Source organism: Monopterus albus, unplaced genomic scaffold, assembly GCF_001952655.1.
Source record: "Monopterus albus unplaced genomic scaffold, M_albus_1.0 scaffold11.1, whole genome shotgun sequence".
Classification (NCBI taxonomy): Eukaryota; Metazoa; Chordata; class Actinopteri; order Synbranchiformes; family Synbranchidae; genus Monopterus; species Monopterus albus.
Window position 1 is genome coordinate 1,555,473 of NW_018127891.1, and position 24,614 is coordinate 1,580,086.

The following is a 24,614-nucleotide window of genomic DNA, read 5'->3' on the forward strand; positions in this document are numbered from 1 at the left end:
CTGCTGAACTGAATGAGCTAAGGTAGGCTACTGCTCAAAGTGAGTGTGTGCACTGCACTCACTCCAGGCTGTGCAGGGCTCACGTTATTATGAGAACATGCCTATGTTGTTATAAGGGGAAAAAATACAGTATGCTGTAATAGCAAGAAAAAAATATCACATTTCAATGGCGAATGTATCTTGAGAAACTGAGAAAAAGTATCTTAAGGAGAAAGGCTTCTGGTTATAGCAAGTTAGAAATTTTTTCTCATGGCATCAGGCAGTTCTTGTGGACACTACAAAATATAACCCCTCTGCTCCACTTTATACGAGCCATGGAACTTTTTTTTTTAAGCACAGTTCGTTGTTACCTAAATAATTACAATATGGCCAACATGTACACCCCAATGCAGACCTCTACTGTTCTGGAGCAACCTTTAATATGATCAATGCAAAATCTGGAAAGTTGGACAGATTCATATTAAAAAGCAGAGAGCAGTTAGTGTAAGAAAGGGTGGCTTTCCTTCCTTGAATGCACACACACCATCTCTGTCATACACTCAGTTGATATGGTGTTTGGAGAGAGCCTTACAGATGAGTAGTTTTCCACTCTGCAGTGCCTATTTGAACTGCAGCTCTCTGTGATCTGAGGTGCACTTGCCATGATCCTGTGTGCTTTGTAGCACTGCTCATGCACTCCAGACCCTAAACACTCTCCCACCAAGAACAAAGCAGCAGTATTTTTTACTCTCTTTTCCACTGGAGTCCAGTTAACCCTCTCCTTCCAAAACAAAAAAAATCCAACCTTGGGCCTTTACTCACCACACACACAGACCCTGAGTCACACACAAGAAAGCAAGGCTTTAGGTCCTTGCAACTGATCTCATTCTCAGTCTGAGAATGTGACCCCTGCTTGGGTTTAAAGCCAAATGAACACTGGATACAGGGTGCTGGGACCTGTTATGGACTCTCATGCATGCATGTGAGCTGAGTGGGAATGACTTACTGGCAGGCTAAAATGACATGATCCAATACAAGGAGAGAGGTTTCTGGCCAGCTAACTGATAAGGCAAACAAGGCTAAATGAGTTTCATCTTACCGTTTGTTCAGCACCATGTTTCCCAGCTTGAGGTCTCTGTGTACAATGTTTTTCTGCAGGTGGGGAACAGAGAAAAATGTTGGATCATATCATGCCCATTCTGGGAGTGGCATATGAGTTATCAGAAAGGATGTGCAACTAGCACACAATAACCAAGCAATTTCTCCTATAGTTGACAAAAACATAGTATCTAAACTTTCCTCACTGATGAAAATATATCTGCACACTCATGATTCACTGGGTAGTATGACTTCAGATAAATCTATCCCAGACTCACCTTATGAAGGGCCTCCACCACTCGCACCACATCGTAAAAGATGACAATGGCCTCACGCTCACTCAGTCGTTTCTCCTTGATTACATAATGCTGAAGGTTTATTAGATCTGCAGTCTTGTCGCTGAAGTCATGAGCGCACAGGCAGTCCAGCACAAGGCAGATACGCTTCTTCATCTTGCGCACTTTGTTGGCCTCCATGTCCTCCACTATCTCGTAGGCTCGATCCTGGGGAATGACAACAAAGAGAAGTGTGAGAGTTGCTTTTTACAAAGGCACTTCTTTTGTAAGTGAATGGAGTTGTAGATGTAAATCACAAGCACTTTCCAACAATATCGGATGAGGCACCCAGGAATACACCAAACTGAACGGATTCCACTAATATACCGGCTCATTAATCTGACTCAGTCAACTCAGAAGACATACTGTAGAGCCAGGCGGGTTAGAGCCAATCATTCAACAGTCTGCATGTAGCCACTGTGAATAAGATATATATACACTTCACTATGCTGCATGGTGGAGGACAAATAACAAAGGTCATTCATCTTTTCCCAGCTCCAGTTTTAGCAGAGTCACCACTTCTTATTGATTTCTGTATCAGGTCGTCTTATCTTTTTAGATACAGTAAGCACCTCTGGAAAAAAAAGTGTACATTTTTAACTGGTTCTCTCAGAGTGGAGATGCACCATAATAATCCAATCAATATTGCAGGCCTAAATGAATCAGAGTGCATGGCTCATTGATGCTATTCTGAGAACACTAGCAGAGTGGAAGAGACATGATGTGAAAGAGAGAGAGACAAAGAAGGAAAACAGAGAGAGAGAGAGCAAAGGCTGATGGAACAATAACAAAGTTAGATGGGGAGGCAGACTGAAAACAGGTGAGGGAGGGAGAGGCTCACTGTGAATGGATGAGACTGAAAACAACTACACATAAATCTGACTTTAATGGTACTCCTACTTCTCTACTGATACCAGCTGACTGGTGTAAAAAGTTGATCTCTACTATTACTGAGCTGATGAGAAGAATGCTGCTACTCGCATGGTATTGCCATATTCTGAACTGAATAGAAAGCGACAAATGTCTCCATGGTGATGCTGATGTATTTATCAGTCTCAGTTATACAGAATGGTTACACACATAGTGTTGAGTAATATCCCATACACTATATCAAAATCTGTTTGCCCATAATTTTTATTATTTTACAGATAAAATACTATGTGCCTATCAACAGAAATTAACTTAATTGTGTGCAGGTTTCGGTGTACCTGGAAGAGGCCATGGTGGTGGACCACCCCATCCTGGTTGTGCAACAGAGAAAGGAGGGAGTACTCTGTGTGCAGCAGCATCTTCCCCTGTCTCTCTTCCTGAGTTTCTCCTGCAGAGTCCACTCGCTCCTCCAGCGTCAGGATCTGCAGCAACCACATACAAGAATAGAACAAACATTAGAAGTCACAAGACAAAAGCTCACACAGGATCAAACAGCAGAAAGACAGCTTTAAAGTTGACATTTCGGGTGGGGCGCTACCTTCTTCATTTCGTTGCCCCTCTTCTATAGCCTTCCTTTGTGAAACAGACATTGGGTAGCCCCATTAAACAGACTGTCTGGCTGAGTTTTTGTTTGTGGGACCAACAGGGGGCCATAAAACAAACACCAACAAAGGAAGGTCAAATGTTTAGATATTTATTGGGATATTGTGGCATTGTTTTGAAGATATGCTCATTTTCTGTTGTTGAAGCATGTGATATGCTTAACTGACTGCATTTGTGACAAAGCCAAACTGGGGAAAAAAACAAAACAAAACAAAACAAAAAAAAAAAACATGCCAACCCCACCAAACTTACTTTGAGCTGATAGAAGTCATCTGTACAGTCCTTTCTGGCCAGACACTGCACTATGCTGGGGACTGGTGAGTTGCCCAAGCGAGGCCCTGAAAGGATAAAAAAAACAAACAAAAAAAAAAACAGCTGCATGACCAAAAGGCAAGCTACATGCCGGAGTGTGTGCTCCGCAGCAACTTTTTAAAGTCTATGTGTGCATGTATTCATTAACACCCCAAGTGTAATGTTTTCTTTGGCACCCTGCATTGTGAAGAGTAGAATGAAAACAGACAACCCTAAGAGTATGGGAGGGAAATACATTTTCCAGAGGGAGAAAACAATCCTGTTCCCACAAAGACACAGACCTTTCTGGCTGATGTCAAGGGGATGAGCAAAATTCTTCACATTCTTGTCTCAGGTGTGCATTCATACAGAGAAACACAGCAACCAGCACTTACACATACCAATTACTACACACATGTAAAGGTTACAAGTCTTCATAAGAACTTGTAAGCTAGATGCAATCGCAGCCACACAGACTACTGTTTCCCAATTTTTGGGGTTGAGCAAACCCCTAAGTATGGAGTAGCTTCCTTACCGAGAATGAAGGGTCCTGCTCTCTTAGCATTACTGCCAGATATCCCAGGACACTGCAGCTTGCTGGCCCTGCTTGATGTCTCTCCAGCCCCCCTCTCCGATGAGCGCCGCTTGGACATACTGGAGCTCTACGGGAAAATAAATCAGATTAGTTCATGGGATAAAGATAGTCATGTTAAAGGATAAGTACATACATGTGACTGCAAGGACATGAACTCTCAACTGATGACAAAAATAACATAGTAATCTGGGAACAAAGAATGGTTTTATAAATAGTCTCTTTAAAAAGACTTTACCCAGAGCTCTGGCAGTAGTCCTACAAGCTGGTCAAGAGTACAGTGATTAGTGAATTGAAGTGAAAAGAGGGAAATTTCAGGGCAGCTCCTCCTAGCCTATTTTAAATACCCCCCCAAGCACACACGCACACATTTACAGACACCTCAGTGTGAAAGTAAGGCCATTATGGGTCCATTCAGGGTGAGGGCTGGTAGTGTCAAGGATGACACATCCGATTCAAACTCCCAAACAGGCAATGCAAATCTGACACACTCCGCAATTTAAATGGAAATCTCACAAATGTAAATGCATTGCACATGCACAAGAGTCTTTAAACAGAAGCATTTTTCATTTACACCTCAGTACTTTTCCTTCTGCAGTAAACACAGGTTTACAAAATCCATCTGCAGATTATGATTTGCGTGCTATATCTCAAAATCTAAAGACATCTTATCTACACAGACCTTCCTCTGACAGGACATGCATGTTCAAACAAGGCTGAAACAAAAAATGCCATGCCCTTACACTGATAAGAAACTAGATTCACATGCCAGAAGAACCAGTGACACAGCGTGACACATCATCATTACACAGACTACATTAACTGCCACTGCAGATGTACCTCCCAGAATTTGGAAAGCAAAAGGTATGCTCTGTTTACTGGTGCCGAGTTCTCAATGAAACATCATCTGTTTCCCGTAAGGGAAGTAGTGCCTTGAACCGAGAGGAATGATTCATACTGCTGTCGTCCTGAGTTTCTATTGGACAGAAATGCTTAAATATCCAGGTGACGACACAAAAAGTACATGAAATGCCCCCCCCCACATGAAGTTAGGGCCATAAGAAAGGCAAGACAGAGTTAAATATCTCAAGGAAAAATGTCACTGTCATTGGGGTGGCTTGCACATTTTAGTGAGCCACACAACTGAAACAATTCAGTCTAATCAAATCAAAAGCATTTCATGAACTGCAAACTAGACAATAGGTGGAGAGCTGACAAACACTTCAGAATTTGTAACGAGCCTTGCAAAATTTGTTTTTCTAATGAACTGGACCATCTTCCTCTTTCAAAAGTAATCGTGCGCCACTCGCCAGTTGGTGTTTTTGGGCAGAGAGGAGGCTGGACAGTTGGCAGTCAGTATGGGCTGGTATGAATTCTCACTTCCATGAGGCTTTCTGTGATCCCAGACAGCAGACAGTGTCATCATCATGTCTCTCGCCCATCTGTCTCCATCTCAACTAGTCATCACCCACTGAGTCTGATGAACTGAGGTTTTTTTGACAGCATTTATGGCACAAGCTAGAGTGACACCAAGTCACGCTGCCAATAGTAAGAGAGCATCTTACTCTAGAGCATGCAAAATAGAGCAGTGGGTAATCGGCTACTGCAATTGACAAGGCTGTTGAGCAGGACACTGTTTAAAATTTTTTCATTCAGCAGCTTGGCAGAAACAACAACATACATGCAGTGTCACCAGACAAATAGATTTTAAATTACTGGTTGACTACTATAAATGTTCATGCGTTGAGTTAAATAAGAAGACAAACATTTATTGGCAATTCATTTGCTACCCACATTTCTAAAAGAGTTATTGGTAATTATATCTTGTATGCATTTACTTCCTCTACAGCCACAGTCATACTGGATAGAAACTCCTACAAAACACACAGCAAATGCACCTAAGGCTATTTATCTACCTTCTAAACACCAGCTGTACTGCTGAGGAGCCAACCCCCAACACATCTAAAAATCAAAGGTCAATGCAACCAACTAATGTACATTGACCTAAATGACATCAGCACGATGACAGCACAGTGCTATCCTTTTCTGACACTGCTGTGCAGCTCTGCACAGCCCGTGATTTGGCAAGCAAGACTGCCTGTGCCTCTGACTGTACCAGAGGGAGGACAAGAACAGATACAGTCCCTGAATCATATCACATGAAAGGAGGAGAGACGCGCTGCCGGTGCCCACGAGAAATGTGGGCTCCTTAAATTATATCAGGACAAAACAACCACGTAGGTGTCTCAAGATCCACCCACCCAGACTCCGTGCCACTTGTCTAGCTTTGTAAGAGCAGCCTAATTGCTAAATCCAGGTAGTATCAAGATATAAAAAGAAAACAAACGGACACCTGAGCTGACAGCAAACATGAGTGGATTAAAAATTAAGCCTACGAGATGGTATGATCCAAATCAATGAATCCACAAATGGATTACACACAGAAGTCAGGACAAAGAGGTAGATAAAGCAACTCTAAGGTCACACGCGCTTCAATCGTGCCACTTGGCTGAAATGCCAATCATGTCAGATCGTACACAGCGTCATACACATAACTGCAGATGCTGACTACAATACTGCAAAAACGACGCACTTAAATGCGCATCAAGGCTGTGGGCACAAGGTCACACACACTTTACGAAAATAATTATGAACTCACACAGGCTGTCACACATTGCCTGGTGCCATTTTGCGACCACAAGGTCTGGACACCGCTTGGTTTTGGCAGCGAGCTGTTTAAGTTAACGCTGACGTTATGCCTTGCAACTCGTGCAAAGCCACTTCACACACAGACAGATAACACCACGAATAGCTAGGGGCTCATGTGTTTTCCGCACAACAGCTATTTGATCGCCCGGAGACGTTTAAAACACAACGGCTTTACACGGCATGCATTAATGTAGACAAATAAGCACAAACATAACGTTACGCTATATTAACGCATATCGCATGATAAACAAGAATAAGTTTGACTGCACATTCAAACTCAACGTTATCGGATATACCAAGAAAGCCAACTGAATTGCTCGACTTAAGACGCTTCAGGGACACTAGCCACACAAAGAGGCACACAACACAAGAAAGAGTTGGGTTTTCGATGCAAACTACACAAAGAGGCCGTTAGCTAGGTTACTACCACTTTAACCTGCATCCTTGCGTACCAGAAAGGTTTAAATATGATTGCTGGCGAGCGACGTTATCTATCACCACGCTGGAGGCTACAGAGCAGCCGGGAGGCCATTTAAACAAAGTGAGTAACATTACAGCTGGCTAGCCGTGTCAGAAAGCTAGATAGCAACGAAGTCACCACCTCGCTTACCTCGAGCCAAAACCGCCGGGTAAAGTCTGCGCTGTCTCCTTACAACATGGACATTTCTTGGGTAAAAGCTGTTGTGGATACAAGTAGCTTTTCGCTTACAGAGAAGAGACAACAGAAGGTTGGTTTTGGGTTGTTTAGCCTCTGTTACCGAAATGAGCAATTAAGGAAAAGCCTCCGCTCATCGCTGATCGCATCTTTCCACAGCGACAGCGCCACCTGACAACGGAAATGACGCACAAACTCACTTGATTGACAGCGGCGACCGACCAATGACCACACGTGCCTATTTTTTATTAGTAAATGGTTGCACACCGATGATGAAATTTTTGTATAACAAAAGTTGCAAAATGAAACATATTACATCATCTTTGAAGGTACTGGAAAAGTTTGATACATTTACTGGACTTATCTAGTCATCTGCTAAACTACTTTGAATTCCCTCTGTGTATGAAATGTGCTGTATAAATAAATCTTGCTTTGCCTAAGGAATTATAATAACAGCAGTCTGCCAGGAAAGAAAATTACTTCACACTTATAACATTGTAGTACAAGCTAAAAACAAACAGACAAAAAGTCCTAAAATCCTAAAATAAAATCAGCTGCAAGAAGTTCCTAAAATGCAAGCTTTTAAAATAATCATAAAGAAAAATTTACTAAAAGCTATAGGCCATAATATAATTTGCATAAACCATGAATTGAGTTGTCTTGAATCTCACCTACAAGCCTTTCCTCCCTGTGAGAAACCTATCAGTTTCTACAGTTAAGGGTTTTGTATCTGACCATAACTGTACATACAGATCTTTCACTGTTAGATAAAATTTCTGCTTCATATAAGGCTTGACACTGTGATTTTAATTAAATACACATTGCACTTTATTCAGGTTAACCATATGACCCAGAGAAACTGTAGCTTACCACAAAGTTCAGTCAGTAATGCTTTGAAAAAAGTGACATTTGGAAAAGCCCACCTATGTTCCCAATTTAGACACCCTGAATCAACTTAACTTCCACCCACAGCTACCAGTTTCAAACCAGTGGGTAGATGTGGCAGACACAGAAAAGACAATCAAATGGCAGAGGGTTATTTGAGTTGCACTAGTCTTCCTGCCTTGACTCAGCACAACATACTGAAATGACCCCTGGCGTGGAGGAGAGAGACTAGCTACACTGATACAGCTAAACTAGCTAGCTGGGCGCTAGCACCTATGCTGATCTTGGTTAGCGATTATTTCAGGACCAATACACCGCACGACTCTGGATATCACCTGGGGTGTTTTTTTTTTTTTTTTACAATAATCACAATACAACACTGCTTTTTTGCCATTTATTTAAAACCGCTGAACAATGGCACTTCCCCCAGGGTCAGTCTCACACATACAAGCCAAACTGAAGGTCCAAAACACAGCACAGCAATTAACTTAGTAAAACATCGTCAGATAACACACCAGCATAAGTCAGCAACACTAACACATAACAACAATGGGGTAACACATAAGAACACTTTAACTATAATTTTATAACTGCTCTCTCTACTATTTACTGAACTCCCATGATGCACCTCTACATCATGCAGCTGCCACCAGACCCCCCAATGGCTGATGTGGATCGCCACAATATATTTTATGTGTGTGTTGTCAGCCTGTGGCTTTACAGTGTTCTGCCCACAGCCTTTAAAGAGGAAACTGAATCATAACTCAAAATGCATGTTCTTTGAGAAATGTTTTAGAGGCTCTTTTAGCATATTTAGGAAAACGTAGGTTGACTGCACATTAAAGAAGTTCTTGTCTGTAAATGCACATTTGTTTTTATTATTATTACTATTATTATTTGTAATATTACTTGTGGCTCTAATCGATCAAGCAAGGAAAGTCCAGCACTTTTTAAACATCAAAAGGGAAACCTCTTTAGAATAAGTGATTATTTTCCTTTATATTTTATCATCCAGGTAACAAATTACATAAACAACTTTATAAATCTTTATGGTAAGAAGTTATCTTGTTAGCTCAGTTGCTTTTAGTCTTACTGGATGACTCGTGTGAACTCTGGTTTCAGTTTGTTTTACTGGTAGACTGTAGCCTCGGTGCTTATAGTGTTTCTTGTCTGTTCTTTGCCAAGATTATTCAGATTTCACCAGAATCCTCCTCCCTCAGATCATTTCAGACAAATGTCTCAGCATGTTTTGCCTGCATGGTATGCACCATGTTTGTGTGTGTGTGTGTGTGTGTGTGTGTGGTTGGCTGGTGGAGTGCACACTATCACAATCTCATTTTGACTTATCTGTAGGCAGAGTGCATACAAACATCATGTTACAGGTAGCTGTTGCTATAGCAGTTCTCACTGTAGGTCTGTGCTGGAAGAGGGAAGTCCATTGTGCATGATATTCAGACATTACTTATAATGTCCTGATTTGCTAATTTTATGAATAAATAATCAATGACAATACATTTCATTGAATCCTACACTGACAGGAATGGTAAATTGGAGGGGGAAAAAAAAAACAAAAGAAGAACTTGTAATTTTTAGTACACTTACCAACCTTTTGGTGCACTTTCAACAAAGACAGTGTGACTGCAGAATAAAATGCACTGTAGCATGCATGGTAGTTTAGACAGATCACATGCAATAGTCTACATGTTTAGAAAGGTTAACGGCCCCCCCTACCGTTAGTTTTCAACTACAACAACTGGTTACAAGGTTCATTCCATTAACGCTCTGTTGCATCAGTATCCAAACCGATCATCCAGTTCATATTTATGTACAAAAACATACATTTTTATGTTATTCCACTATTTATTAAAAATCCTACATTGCACATTCAACAATTTGACAAATGCAGTAATTTACACTTCCCTATACACAGAACATGATACACATGTTCTTGTTCAACAAATAAAGTTTGCAATAAACATTTATATATGAGAATGTTACATATATTGCATGTTTCTGTATTGTATAATAAAACACTCATCAATGAGCACATTTCTGTGTTTTATCCCAAAGTCTTACGGGTTGCCCCTCATCCTATTTTAAGGTAGTACAGTGTGAGGTCAGATAAACATTTCTTACAAAATAAAGATACACTATAAGGGAATAGAAAGAGCACTTGGGTTTCCTTTGATTCCCCACAGTATGATTTAATAACCTGTTAATTAGATTACAGAAGAAGTTAACAAACTCCCTCTTCAAACCATGTAACAAACATAAATACTCACTATAAGCTCAAAAACAATAAAAATTATGATGCATTTCTGACATTTAACACAAATCATCTCATGTGAAATTAAAGGAATGTGATTTTGCGTACATCAGTGCAGTCCTAGTCAGATACGGAAAATGCAATATCTTGACATTGCACAAACAGATGTCTTGCTATTACCACAGACACATGTTCATCACACTGACAGGGCCTACTGTATATCTTGATGCACTGAATCTCCTCTCAGTTTATAGCAAACACACTATTACAGTGTATTACAGCTTGAAGCTTGGCTCACCACACATTATTTATTAACTATGCGCATTTGCAGTTGGTCATTTAACAACTGATGCAAACGCCTGCTCACGTCTGTATTTTAGAAGCACCCAAAGAAGAAGGTTTTCTGGCTGCATGTGAGGTTGCTGCAGGATATTTGCAGGTACAGACAGCACACTGGTCTACAGTAGAGCAGACTGTGGACAATGCATTGTGCCCCATCCCCTGGGCATTTCTGTCAGAATAACTGATTCACAGACCGTCCATCATGGCTAGGAGGTCATCGCCTTTGCTGCTGGCGCTGGGAGATTGATCTCCAGACTCTGTGAACTCTCCCATAATCTTGGCCAGCTCAGCATTGGCCTGTTGGTCCTGGAAGACAATGTTATCAACCAATCAGTGTTGGAATGGTCATCACAGGGACTAAAACCTCATTAAACACTGGGAAAGCTTCACATCTCTGACCAGTGTTTGTAGGTATACCTATGGTCCATCACTGAGCTATGAAACATTTGGCCCTGAGTCCAAGCACTGAAGTTGCTTATTAAGGGTAAAAGACAAAAATGGGGACTAGGGTGCTGCGGATTGTGTAGACATAAGATGGAGTGGTCCTCCATCATATGCTAACTCAGTCATTTATGGCAAATAATTTCTTCAATGTTTTTGCTGATGGTCAATCACATAAATCTTGACACTTGTCCAAGCAGAGTAATCTTGTAATCAATACACCTAGTCTGAGATCAGTTGTGTTCCAAAGCAAAATGTCTTGTGGCAGGGACATAACAATTCTGAAATGCTCAAAATAGTCTGCACGTGCCCTTAAATGACAGATGTATCATCAGACTTACTGTCACTAAATGTGCAGTAAAAATCTGAGTTTCAGTACACAAACACTGGACATCCAATTCTTTCCTACTGAAAGAAACGGTTTACAAGTTCAGATAGCTAAGCTTTACCTTTGTTGCTTGGATGTTTATGACTCCATACGAAAGCTCATCTGGCCTTGTTATTAACGCCTCTCTGTGATTATAAGTCACAATATTAGTCTTGAGTAATTAAAAGAAGTTATATCAGTGGTTCTCAAACTTTTTCTGCTGGGCCCCCCTTTTTGGGGGCGTGACAGTGATGCGGTGGGTAGAGCAATCGTCTACCAAGTGGAAGGTTGAAGGTTCAAATCTCGGTGCCTGCAGTCCACATGTCGAAGTATTTTTGGGAAAGACACTGAACCCCCAAGTTGCCCATGATGGCGGCGCATATGCACGCAGCGGCCCGGGGCCGTCGGCTCCAAACAAAATGTCGTTGTACGTGTCTCAATGTTACAATAAAATAAAGCTGCTTGTTCTTCTTCTTCTTTTTGCAGCTAAAATATTTTAAGCCCCACCATCATACATGCCAGCTATGCTTAGCAATTGCAACATTTTTTTTTACACAGGAAAGGTAACATTTGATCAAGTTCCATACACCACACAGACAAAAACACACAAATAAGGGACTCACTCTTCTTCCTCATCTGTGGCAAAGAGGTTGACTCGAAAGCCACTGTCTGCGTTTCCTAGTTTCTGAATTTCTAACCCTCCCATTAACTTGGCCAATAGATTCAGCTCTTCTTTGGCCAGAGGGTTTGGGGCAGTATTGATCTGTTGACACACAGTGGATTGTTAACTTCACATTTGTGCTAAACTTGTTGTTTACAAGATTCTGCTTCTGATGATGATGATGCATGAGAAAGCAGAGTATGGTTCTTGACCTGGGAGACTTGATCACATTCCAGTGCATGCCTCATACAGTTGACATTGTACAGAGAATCAATCTTAAACACTGAATTTTGTGTGTGAACAGACTATATATGTTTGCAGTGCTCACAGTGAAGCAGTTTCACCTTAGTATGCTGAGCAGAATTTTTAGATGTTCCTGACATGTGAGTTTCCACTGGACGACTTACACTGTACCTGAATGAAAACATGGAAAAAAAGCGTGACAAGATGCTCATGCAACACAGTGTCAAAGATGGCCTGCAAAAATAGTACAAATGCTTAATTTATACATACTGCATGTTTGTAAGATATCATCGCATAAATTAGAAGCCAAGTCGAGGGCTAATGGGCTAGCTGGTTTAGTCTACAACTGCTACTCAGCCAAGAGGCTTCATCAGTTCCACAGAGGGGTTGGGAGTCCCAGGCATTTAAACCTCAGTAAATTGCTCCTATCCTATCATGTGAAAGTATGTGCTATAAAACCACATCTTAAATGCTTTGGACACCCCAACAGTCAGCAGAAATCATCAAACCCAGGGTGTGGTGGTGGCATAGGGGTTATGGTGAGGCTATCAACCATAATCTGGATCACATGCGGCCAGGGATCTTTGATTAGATGCCACATCTCTCTCTCTCTCTCTCTCCTCATAGTGTGTTGTAGGGATGATGTATTTTTGTAGGCCAACCCAGACGTTAGCATCATCAGGGTTCCCTTGACAAAAAGCCAATAGGATTATTATGACACTTACATGTTTTGTTCAGAAATATAATCTTCAAAATCAACACAACTATTATGATTTTTGAAACCCAAATACAGTTACCAGAAGTAAAAAGCGATTGTTGGGCTTTAAACAAACTAAACCATGGTCCTCTGACTTCAACATCACTGCCACAGCTTCCAGCTTGTAAACTGAATTAGTGCAACTACCTCTTCTACAAAATCTTTTACGACATGTACAGGCATAAAAAAAATCACAAGGGGATATTTACTGACATATTTTTTGTCATAAAGCTAAATGTGAAAATGTACTGGTCTTGTATTAACCACAGACCTTATTTCAGGCATCTAACCAAAAACCCCTTTGAAAAAACATTGACTTCAGGGTGAGAGAAGTGCAAGTGCAACATGCTCACTCAGTTCTGGGCTTTAGGACTCACTACTACAACTCTCTATTTCCTGTCATCTCTTAAAAGCTGGCTAAATACAGGCATAAAATGACAACAAACCTTAAGTAGTGACTGGTGATGCATTGTCAAGACTACACTAGCAAGCCTCTAAATATCTCATGGCCTGGATGACAAAGGATCATTAGCCCAATGCATTGCATCAAGTCTTACATGTTTGTGCCTAGTTTGGTGACCCTGTCTCCAAATGTCTCAAAAGAGCCTTCCCGGAGAGCAGCAGTGTAGTTCCCTCCATTATTGAACTGCAGCCTGGTCACCTCCTCACCAGTACAGCTAAACAGCCTGGCATTACCAGATGCAAAAACACAAAATTATTATGGGCAAAAAAGCTTTTCAATGCCTTTTCCATACACAACAAATTCTTGAAAATTTCTGTCGCCAGTCATGAAAGTAGTTTCCTTAAATGAAACTCACTTTTAGTACTGTTAGATATTAGTAAATCAGTTATATATATATAATTGTTAGACATTAATGTGTTAGTAATGCAGTTTAGTAAGATTTAAAGTCTGCTCTAGTCTGTTTTGTTTCAAGGTTAGCGGACAGAATGTTGATTCTGAAAAGTGAACCATGGCACAAATTCTTTTCTTGTATTAATCTTGTGTTAGAATATTATGTCTGAATAAATGAATGAATGCCTTAGCTACACACCATGTGACAACATACACACACATTGAAATTCTTCATTTGTTATGACTAGGTAAAAATGCTGCTGATCAAAGACTGTGGAGCTCTAGATAAGAGATGGACTCTTCAGACTGACTTCATCTGGGTAAGGGGTTAGCCCAAATCTTATAAATGTATTAGGCTCTGTGTGGCCAGGGACCCCACTTTCCAGCAGCCTGTGTGTGTGTCTCTGGAAGGGGGAACAACCCGGGTCGTGTTTGTAATTTTTACTTGTGGTTAAAATAAATCAGCACTAAATGAAGAAGGAAGGCTCCTTCGTTATTCAGAGCTGTCCAATTAAAGAACTGGGGTATTACAGTACCTACTACTGAGGCTCTGATATTCTCTGTGTGAGCTTGTCTCCTCTGTGTATTAAATGTTTCAGTGTGCACTTACAAACCCTAAGTAAATTTGTACAAACTAAAAATATGATGCATCTAAAATTAGAATGCAATTCCTTGTTCAACAAAACATCTGTAATGCAATTAGCTACAGAAAGGCCTACTTAACATGAGATTATTGTGCCTGAGTACAATCAGTAAACAGTCTGTATGAAAGGGTAAAGGGTAAATATTAAAGATCATTAGAAAAACCAAAGATGAATTTTACTGTCCATTTGTTTAATCTCACACTTAGTTACTGCCATTACTCTTTGGAGTGATGATTATTTGGGTGTGTAGGGTAAGACCAGTATACTGTGGTACTGTACCGTATCAATCCAGGGACTTGTGTTCCATGAGGCACAGGACCACAGGTGGGAAGGACAAAGCGGCCATTGGAGTTCTGCACTTTGTCCTTTAGGAAAATAGACACCTAGCACAGAAAAGGACATACAGGAAAAGGCTTGAGCAGAAAATAAAACACTATCAAAAAAGAAATATTCTCTAATTATTATTCTATACGATAAATATTAAGACTCATGGACTTACCCTTATATGCATGTCCTGGAAGAATATGAGAAGAGTTTGTCTAATGAGCTGGAATTCACCACTAGACAATGGTGTATACATCTGAAAAGTATAAATAAAAGCAAGAATTAAAAATAACTAAGATGGTGAAAAGGAGAAAAAGAGCTTTTCACACAGAGAGTACTTCAGAGCTGGTGTGCCAGCAACTGCAAAATGAACATGTAGTAATGACTGCACACTCTGTTAAATTGCTTCTATTTATTTATATTTATATTTTTAGGAACTCAGCTTACAGGCATTGCTACAAAATGTGGTTTACTGTATCTTCCATAACTACAGTTGTACTGAAAAAAACATCACCATGTAGAAAGTAATGAAATGGAACTATTTTAATATAAAAATAGAGATTATTAGAATGTATATACAGTACATGTAATGTATTTTTTCTTTGTTGGTGTTAAGCATTAACTGATTTAACTTCATTACAAGCAATACAATGTCTGCTGCTTGTAACACTTGACTCAACATGTCTGTCTTAGTTCATATACAGTATATGATTATAATGGTTTAAAATTATGACCTTACATTGTATGACTGGCATTACCTACCTACATAATAAAGGAATCAGCAAAAGCAGATGGAACATCCCACCCCATCCCCCACAAGTACTAGCAGCTGTATATTCACATGAAACACAATTTCTCCTATTAGGACAAGTAAGTCACTGCCACTGAAAATGCTCATTCTAATAGCTTCTACTGAAGCCCTGGTATCCTGTTTGCAGTTGGACTGGATGGTTTTCTGTGTCTTGCTTATTTTGCCTGGTCTGATATGTGGACCTTCATACTATTTTTTGTCATGCACATCTGACACTTCTAACTTTGACGTTCCCACTTCTTGGCTACACAAGTTGCATTACATGGCAGTTTCTTCACTCCTGCCTAAGGGATAGCAATGACTCGCAATGTATCACCAGCTTTGTGAGTATAAAGACAGTTCATATGCATGGCTAAACCCTAATAAACATGTTACTATTTTTACATCTAATGTTGCTTCCATCTCTTCAGAATCAGAATCAGTTTATTGGCCAGGTGTGTTGGACACACGAGGAATTTGACTCAGGTACATCGGCTCTTCTTTGTAAAGTTAGACAAGTTTAGGAACCTTTTTGCATTCTACCTCTTCTAACATTTGATCTAGTTCACTTATAGCCAAATCAATCATGTTGCAGCACACTGCAGGAAGCACCAATGATTCATGCTGCTACTCATTCCTGTCCAAAAACAAGCACACAAAAAATGGGACAACAGTGATGTCACATATGTTGTACCTCTACGAGCTGTTGGTATGTCTCATCAACCTGGCTGAGAATGTTGGGAGTGTCTTTCACAAAGTCCTTGATTGCATCCATGTGATTGAAGGACACTAGGAGGATGTCCTTAGGCCGTGGACATAGAAGCACCTGGTACTTGAAAGCCATGGTCATCAAGTCATAGAGCTGTAAAGAGGAACAGGTGCATGGCTTTATAGACTCATCCATCAATATAAAATTCATGCTGCTGTTGTATAATAAACAGCAGAGGGAGCCATAGACAGCAACATATGTAACAGAATTACTCTTTAACTGTATACCTGAAGGCAATAAGCTCGTCACATAGCTACAGTATCTACAGAAAATCTGAACCATGCTTGATTTTAAAGTACAACTCTAATGTGTAAACAAACTTGGATCATCGTGCTGTAGATGACAGAATGCGATTGTGTGATTAAAGTTTGTGTGCTGAACAGAAAAATTCAAAAGCTTACAACACAGCGTACAGCTGTGGGACTACATGTGTATACATGACCACTTTACCTTGTCCATGCTAGCTTGATTGAGTCTCATTATGGATGCGTGGGCCAGCCTGTCAAACACAGTCCGCAGGGCCTTCTTGGAGTAAAGCTCCTGTGGCTTAAAAAGCTCTTCCAGAAACTTTTTGTTGAACATAGTTGTGATGATGTCATTCATAACTAGTTAGGCAAACAGTACAATAGAAAAGTCCAAAAGAGTTAGTTGAGATTAGACAAATATGCTTTCTATATTGTAGACACAGAAGCAGGCATTCTATGCTATATGATGGCTAAAAATATTTCATCCAAAGCCCAGTCCTATGGTCTTAACAAAGCAGCAGCGTGGGAAAGCCATCAGCATTGATCCTACTTGTCAGCAGACCTGCAGCCAGGTAGGAACATCTTAGCATTTGAACTCCCTGCAGAAGAACTTTCATTTGCTATGAGCCTTTCTGTCAATTTACTCTTGCAATTGACAGAAATGATCCCAACGCTACTGAGACTGTCAGAGGTGAAACCTTTTAGCTAATGTCATGTTTTTATAAAAAAATTTCATTAGCTTTTTATTGGCTCATGGGTGAGGCACATAAACAAGCCCACGCAGTAATTTTTCTTGTGCTACTGACCCACAAGGAAGCCAAAATTTAGCTAAAAATAGGAGCTGTGAAAAACAAAACATTGTTCTCAGAGCAGAGAGCGACAGTGTGGTGACCCCATATGAGCTTCTTGATATATGCAGAAAAACAAGAGTAATTCACTTGTTTTCTGACACATTTTTAGACATTTAGTGAATGTCACATATGGCATTGCAGCCTGCTTGGTAGCTTGGAATGCTCTTTAATTTGATTAACATACAGTAATTTGTAGAAACAGCTCTTGTTATTGTGGCTTTATGAAGTCCCTAAAAACCAATGTGGCCAGGAACTGAGCATTTAAGTGTCTCAGCCACTAACAGGATGTACCTGGGTGCAGAGACAACCATAGTGCATTTTTGTGAGGTTGTGTGTGCATATGAGGTCTCGCTGTTGTTTATTTATCATGTCCTATTGCTTATCCAGCGTGCTGGTTCAGTCTAGGCCAAAGCAGTGCAGAGAGCTACTAATGCACAAGTGCATAATTACAGTGAATTTTTGTAATAATACCTCTCTTTCTGTCCTCCTCTATCCAGCCAGGTATTGTGGAAACTTTGTGAATTAAAAGAAGATAAATACATGCAATGATGTTCTGAAAGCCAGGGTGTTGAATGACAGCTCTGTACCTCACCAATGTTACTTGCTAAATCTGAATGTATATTGAAATTCTATATACATATACTGCACAAACATTTTAGGAACTTTAGATGTTTAGACTATCTATCATGCATATCATCAGGGAAGTGTCTGATTGGTCCCAAATTAATTCAGCAGCATGACAACAACCCCAGGCACTGAGCCAGAGTTAGAAAGAAGTATCTTCTGCCAAAAGTAGAACACAAAACTCCTGCAGCAGATGGTATGGCTCCAGCAGTGCCCTGCAAAAGAAATGTGGCAACTTCTCCAAGATACATGAACCAACCTACCTACCAAGTATGTAAAACTGTAAGCAAGTGTACCTATTTTTAAAGGCAAAGGATGGAAAAACATTATTCCTCGCTTTAATTTTAGTGCCAAAACGTTTTGCATATACTGTAAACGTCATCTAATATCATTCTCTGGAGGTAAGGCTTGGGATCATAGAATGAGCAGTTTCCCAATTACGGAAAATAAGCCAGTGGGAATTAATGTTAAAAACTGAAATTTGTTCTGAGTTAGTGTTACTATAAATTACAATGTGCCATGCAACAGAAACTGTTGTCCGAGTTATGATTTTGTCCAAATATGTGGATAAAAAACAACCAATTGACCTGTCTATATATTAACTTTCTCCGATCACCTAAATCTGCCAATGCACAACCCAGTAAACTGACAAACTGACGGTCCTCTAATGCAGCTACTGCATTTTTACGTTAATATTTCACTGCAGGATGACATTTGTGTTGTTAGCTGGATACCTGCTAAAACTAGCTACCTTTCTTAGCTTTGTCAGCAGGAGTATTCTGAGCTCGAAGCCGCTGGGCCAGGATGTACAGCATTTCACCGCCGAGATTGATGAAAAGCAACGGCAGAGTCCTTGAAGACATGGCGGTATTTGGATGGTTAAATCTCTCCGGAAAATAACAGAAGCTAGCTTTTGTAGCTAGCTCGAATGCTTGCTGATAGAGGATCTGTGTGTTTGGTAAAGCCTCTTCTGGTTGCCAGGCCACGAAGAAAAGAGCCAATCAGAGCGCTGTACATGACGTAGGACGTACGGAGGGAAGTCAGAGCCGTTACTCTGAGAGAGGTGGGTAAACAGTCTGAGATGCATTGTCTACCATTTAGTTTAGATTAGTGGTTCCCAGCATACAATGTATGTATTCATCAGATTTTTCCTTTTGTTCCCATTAAATACTGGACACATTTCAAGATGGAAAAAAATCAATTTTTGTTTCTGCTCCACACTAAGGCCACATAAGGGTCTGACGTACACTTATATTTAGAAGCCACAAGCCAAATAAATATTGACTAAAAAAATTCATATATTCTGTGTATGTGGATCATCGTGTTATATAATTCCTACATTAAAAAGGACATAACTAAACAATCAGATTTTTATTGACAATGTAATACAAAATGGGCCATGCTTAATTGCAGTTAATTGCTATATGTGACGGAACAGTGTCATTTATTTACAGTAATGCAGATTAGTACTAACAGTGTCACACTATTACACTAATGCATACAGTATAAGACCACAAATAAAATTACATTTAATACAGAGAACTGCATGTTTCTTTATATTTGCTGTCTGCATGAAAGCTACAGGAAAAACTGATTAATAATCACAATAGATGGACATCATCATCAAGAAGAAAATACTGTAAAGAATGGGTTAAGGTGAAGTTTCACCATTCCTGATGCGGATTTCTCTTGCCATCCTGCACACTTCACAAAGTCCACAGAAAAAGGTCATCAAGGCATCGTTGCATATTGTTCCCTGTGGTTAAAATATTGCAAAAAAAAAAAAACAACAACATGGAACATCAACTTTCTATGAGGAAATATGTTGCACTGTAGGTTTCCCAATTGCAGGGAACACCCAACATTTCCTAAGTTCATGATATTTGGCAGCCAAGTTACTAAAAACAACTAGTTTGTCTTCCTTCATGAGAGTTAGATCACCACCCAAAACATGAGAAAAAGCTTGGAATATATACAGTAACATTTTTATATGAGTGACATACCTGAATACCATAGGTCAGTCTCATATGAGTCCTCATGGCTGTCAAACCTCCTGGCACACATCCCAAGCAACAGTTTTCTCCATATTTATTTGCCGTGTAGCAGCTCAGTGCAATTGGACAGAAGCAGCCAAGAGCACCTGGACAATAAAAGTGGACATATTTCTTTGTTATTTTTTTTTAAGAGAAAACCACATGTAACTCTGGAAAAACAAATATTAAAGTGTCTTTAGGACCAAAATGTGAACTGTACTCACAGATTAACATGTCACTGCAGCAGGAGCACAAGCCAGTGCTCCAAACTCCTGTTTGGACATTTGTCCCATAACCGCCTGCACCTGGTTGACTGGTGATCACTGGGTTTGACATTTTGGATTACTGGATCCCACCTGTTTTTGGTTTAGCTGCCTAGTTAAGAACATATTGAGCTATTAGCACTGGAATAGATAGATAGATAGATAGATAGATAAAAATACTTTATTAATCCCAATCTGGGAAATTGCATTGTTTCAGCAGTTTCAATTGCATTGAATATAGCAAAAGTACAGTTTGTTGCAAGGGGAAAGCTGAAGGAGAAATGAGCTCAAACTTTCCATGTTCCACAATTTCTTTTTCACATTTAGTCATGTTTACTTATAAATGACACTATTAATTCCAGTGTAGAAAATCCTATAAATTAGCTTTCCATAGAAAAACCCAGAGGTATAAGTGAAGCCATTCAAGAATTCTCTCACATAGAATAACCTTAAACAGAATTTATGTTATATTAATTTATATTTTAGTCATAGTCTACAGCTAAATCAACACCCAAACTCCCCTACAAAGCATGTAATGTTGAGAGTTTTTGTGATTTACAAAGCAACTAAATAAAATTATTTTGCTTGTAAATTAGAACTATAGCTGTATTTTCACAAAATCCTTTTCAGCACATCACTGTGCAATAACTCAGCATCCTATCCACAAATATTCCTAGGAAAATATTCTATTGTGTATCAAACTTAAAAGACTTAACTTGAAAATTGTTTAAATATATAAAGAATGTCCATTTTTCCCCTAGGAAATGTTTGCCTATAGTCATTTAGGACAGTTTTATATCACAACACTTGTATATAAAAATGTTGTGAAATGAAAAATATCACCATAGTAAAGTATGAATGACAATACTATGAAACATGTACAGCATATAAGTAATTACATACAAAGGGAAATAAAATGATTATGAAGACATGGACATGAAACATGGATTATGAGCATTATCATTTAAACCAATTTAAAAGTTACATTTAAAGTTAATCATCAGCAAGAGGAAAACGAGGTGTCACTTACCAGAAGAGTGTGTCAGTCTGCACTCCTCCTGATCAAAGTGAGAAAAAGAACACCACACAGGAAGTTGTGACAAGCTTGAGCTGCGAAATGCTGGTTTGCCAACAAACTGCTGTTTCTGGGGATGATGTGGTGATTCACTGTGAGAACTGCTGCTTTGCTGTGAGGCTGTCAATTGGCATAATCTCAAACAGCTAGTTATCTGGCACCAGATAAGGCGATTGGGTTTAAATGGTGTCCCAATCTCGTGTCACTGTTCAGAGAACTCACGCAGTTGTCAGAATCTTTCAGACCACGCTTTCATTTAAGACTCACAAATGCGTCACATTTATTTGTCACTCAGCTTGAGGTTTTCATCAACCTGTCACAACTGCAGTGTGAAGAAAAAAAAAAGGGGGAGGGGGGTGATTTACTTGAGATATGAAACAGCACTAAACTATATGCAGCTGCAAACATTTATTTTTTCATAGCTTAACCCACTGAGTTAATCATGAGTGCCCCTGTTATAATCCAATAAACATTTGTTCATCGTTTTGTTCTCCAAAGCAATGGCTATTTCTGGGGTCATACTGCAGTTTGTAGTGATGTACTGGTCCACAATCAAGTAAGATCCCTTTAGTACTTTAACAAAGTGAGACACACATTGCAATAGAATGCAGCATATAGCCCCCAAAATGACCACCTCCTGGCTGTCAGCAAAAACATAACATTATAAGCTTCTTATTTATTACAGGGATTTAGTAGTTAATTTGTCATATTGTACAGGTATTATTTCTCCTCTCCTCCTGTTTTCTCCTCAGACGCTTGACCTAAAGCTCATCAAACAATGGCCAGAAAAGGTGAGAGCTATAAGGATAATCACCTTTATTTGGCCACGTATGTTATGCACAAGGAATTTGTTTGCGGTACAAAACCGAGGCAGCCACCTGCGGCGCCAACTCACACCAATGGCTCTAACCATCGGCAACTTGGGGATTCAGTGTCTTGCCCAAGGACACTTCGACATGTGGACTGCAGGCACCGTGTTTTGAACCTCCAACCCACTCTACCCACTGAACCGCAGTCACAATATGGAATCATATTGTACAATAAGACGCTCGCTGTTTTAGCTTTTTTTGTAGGTCATGTGCAAAAGTTCACATTATGCTAAATAGCTTTAAGAACATCTTATTGTACAATATGATTGCTACAAAGGTTTTTCTAATTATTCTTTGAGTTCCTTACTTCAACAACTATCTTGCACAAGCAAGATCGGTGGCATCTTGAATCATGCATTTAACTGACAGTAAAGTATTCAAGGACAAATACATCTCCAAAGTTAATTTAAACAATGCTTTCTGGGTCACTTTATTCCATTTAACTCAAACATTTTCAGACAATTCTGATATCAGCCTAAAAGCAAAAGCAAATATGGTGGAATGGTAAGAGAGTTTATCCACATGCCTCATTAACCCCATCTAAAGGTTTAGAAGTAAAGACACTGGTCAAGACAATCAATTAGAATCTGCTATATTATACAGTATTACTGTCTTTCATTCAGTCTTAGCAGTTTCTCTCTTGGCTGCCTCCATCTCTGTGGAGGCTAAACTTTGCCTCAGCCTCTGCTCTGCTTTCTGCTTCTGCACTTCTTTGAAGACCTGTGAAGAGACACATGACCAAGTGTCAGGAGACTTCAACATGATAGTCAGATGCCTGCACTATGCTTGAGTAATGCTGTGAGCACTAAGTGCACTTCTCTTTCACTGGTGTGGACTGAAACTCTCATACAGGGCATATGGTCTTCAGATAATGTCTAATTAGTACAGTTATTAGTATGAAAAACAAACATTTTCATACATATACGTTTACAGATGTAAACAGAATACTGGGGTAATTTGTTTGCTACCTTAATGCAGAAGGCTTTCTTGGCCAGCCAGCGGCGAGTGGCCCGTCTGTAGTACTCTGGGGGGAAGGTGTAGGTGATGCCTAGCTGCTCACACACTTTCTCAAAGGCATCATAGTGAAGCAATCTAAGGTGTTTCAGAAGCTTTTTCCTTCGGTCAATAGCCATGAGCATGCGCCTCTTGTTAGCTTTGTCCTGGATTGAAATAAGACAGATTGGGGCTGAACTCCAAATGTGACTCATACAGGCCCAAATGGAGCAAATGCAGATACAAAATATTGTCCAGGTATTGCACTAATCTGCTTATGAGGAGACACTTCATGACAAATCTAACAGCTAACCAGTCCAGACGTTACAACTTTGATTCCTATGTCAATTTCAACAGAAATGTTCAATGTATGATGTAACATGGAAATTTCTGACCCTGACTGTGCTACGCATGTTCTTGTTTAATGTGGGGGAGTACACAGGATATCCTGTAGCTCTTGCATGCTTCACATGAGAGGAAGACAGGGAGGAAATGTGGAGATGATGAAGTTCTTGTGGTTCAAGTTAACTGACCTAATACACGTTACATCAAGTTTTGTTCTAAACTGTCTACAGAAGTTTCCCTACTTAGCACCTTGTTTTCCACCCCTTCACTCACCTTGTGATGTTTTTGCACGTGCTCCTGATAGTTTCGGATTCTTGCTGTCAAAATAGCCACTGAATAAAAGAAACAGCAAAAGGGGAGTGAATCGACATACAACTAAAACAGGCTATATTCCATCTTTATGTTTCAGTTATAATACTTTGTACAGTGGTGAGAAGTAGCAACCCACCCTGGACTTCCATGGAGCTGCGGTCATTCTCATCCCTTTGGACTTTTGCAATCAGTTGTTCCTTTTTCAGCTGCAGCTTTTCACTCTGTGGACATGAACAGAGAGTATTAAAATACCTGTTAATGACTACTTTATGAAAGTGGCATGCCAGTGTTATTGGTGAAAATAACTGGAGGGAAAAAACTATCTGGTAAGATGTAAGAACTTACATTACTTGCTAACTCCAACGAAAGAAGTTTTTTGACAACATCATCAGTCCTAAGAGAAAAAAACATTACTTTTAGAAATGTAATGGATTAATCTAATAAATATAAGAGTGCAAATTTATAATGCA

The 24,614-nt window shown here is 39.8% G+C and overlaps 3 protein-coding genes across 4 annotated transcripts in view; all 3 read right to left on the reverse strand.

The window, feature by feature from the left end:
• The window catches only part of stk40 (serine/threonine kinase 40), a 16,943-nt gene extending 9,516 nt beyond the window's left edge, over positions 1-7,427 (reverse strand). The window contains exons 1-6 of one of the 2 annotated variants that reach the window (XM_020590078.1): positions 7,148-7,427; positions 3,772-3,898; positions 3,198-3,283; positions 2,621-2,764; positions 1,356-1,580; positions 1,079-1,131 (exon numbers count right to left, since the gene is read on the reverse strand). In XM_020590078.1, coding sequence (XP_020445734.1) covers positions 1,079-1,131; positions 1,356-1,580; positions 2,621-2,764; positions 3,198-3,283; positions 3,772-3,889 — 626 coding nt within the window. In that variant the 5' untranslated portion in view covers positions 3,890-3,898; positions 7,148-7,427. The remainder of the gene's footprint in view (positions 1-1,078; positions 1,132-1,355; positions 1,581-2,620; positions 2,765-3,197; positions 3,284-3,771; positions 3,899-7,147) is intronic. The other variant, XM_020590077.1, reaches the window with a different exon arrangement.
• Positions 7,428-10,043: 2,616 nt separating this feature from the next.
• On the reverse strand, positions 10,044-19,240 carry oscp1b (organic solute carrier partner 1b). Its single transcript, XM_020590208.1, has 10 exons — positions 19,006-19,240; positions 16,985-17,139; positions 16,460-16,627; positions 15,151-15,231; positions 14,931-15,034; positions 13,712-13,840; positions 12,499-12,568; positions 12,117-12,256; positions 11,576-11,639; positions 10,044-10,991 (listed from the first exon to the last, which is right to left on the reverse strand). The coding sequence occupies exons 1-10, from the start codon at positions 19,115-19,117 to the stop codon at positions 10,872-10,874; spliced, it is 1,143 nt and encodes a 380-aa protein (XP_020445864.1). The 5' UTR covers positions 19,118-19,240; the 3' UTR covers positions 10,044-10,871.
• A 3,655-nt stretch (positions 19,241-22,895) lies between these two features.
• The window catches only part of mrps15 (mitochondrial ribosomal protein S15), a 4,940-nt gene continuing 3,221 nt past the window's right edge, over positions 22,896-24,614 (reverse strand). Inside the window, exons 4-8 of the mRNA XM_020590171.1 lie at positions 24,490-24,538; positions 24,281-24,365; positions 24,106-24,164; positions 23,463-23,654; positions 22,896-23,214 (exon numbers count right to left, since the gene is read on the reverse strand). Coding sequence (XP_020445827.1) covers positions 23,110-23,214; positions 23,463-23,654; positions 24,106-24,164; positions 24,281-24,365; positions 24,490-24,538 — 490 coding nt within the window. The 3' untranslated portion in view covers positions 22,896-23,109. The remainder of the gene's footprint in view (positions 23,215-23,462; positions 23,655-24,105; positions 24,165-24,280; positions 24,366-24,489; positions 24,539-24,614) is intronic.

Coding starts and splice junctions, on each gene's coding strand:
- oscp1b (XM_020590208.1), bottom strand. CDS start 19,117: ATGTCTTCAAGGACTCTGCCGTTGCTTTTCATCAATCTCGGCGGTGAA. Junction 15,232..16,459: donor CATACCAACAGCTCGTAGAG/GTACAACATATG, acceptor TATACTTTTCAG/ATGTATACACCATTGTCTAG. Junction 12,257..12,498: donor ATTCTGCTCAGCATACTAAG/GTGAAACTGCTT, acceptor GTGTGTCAACAG/ATCAATACTGCCCCAAACCC.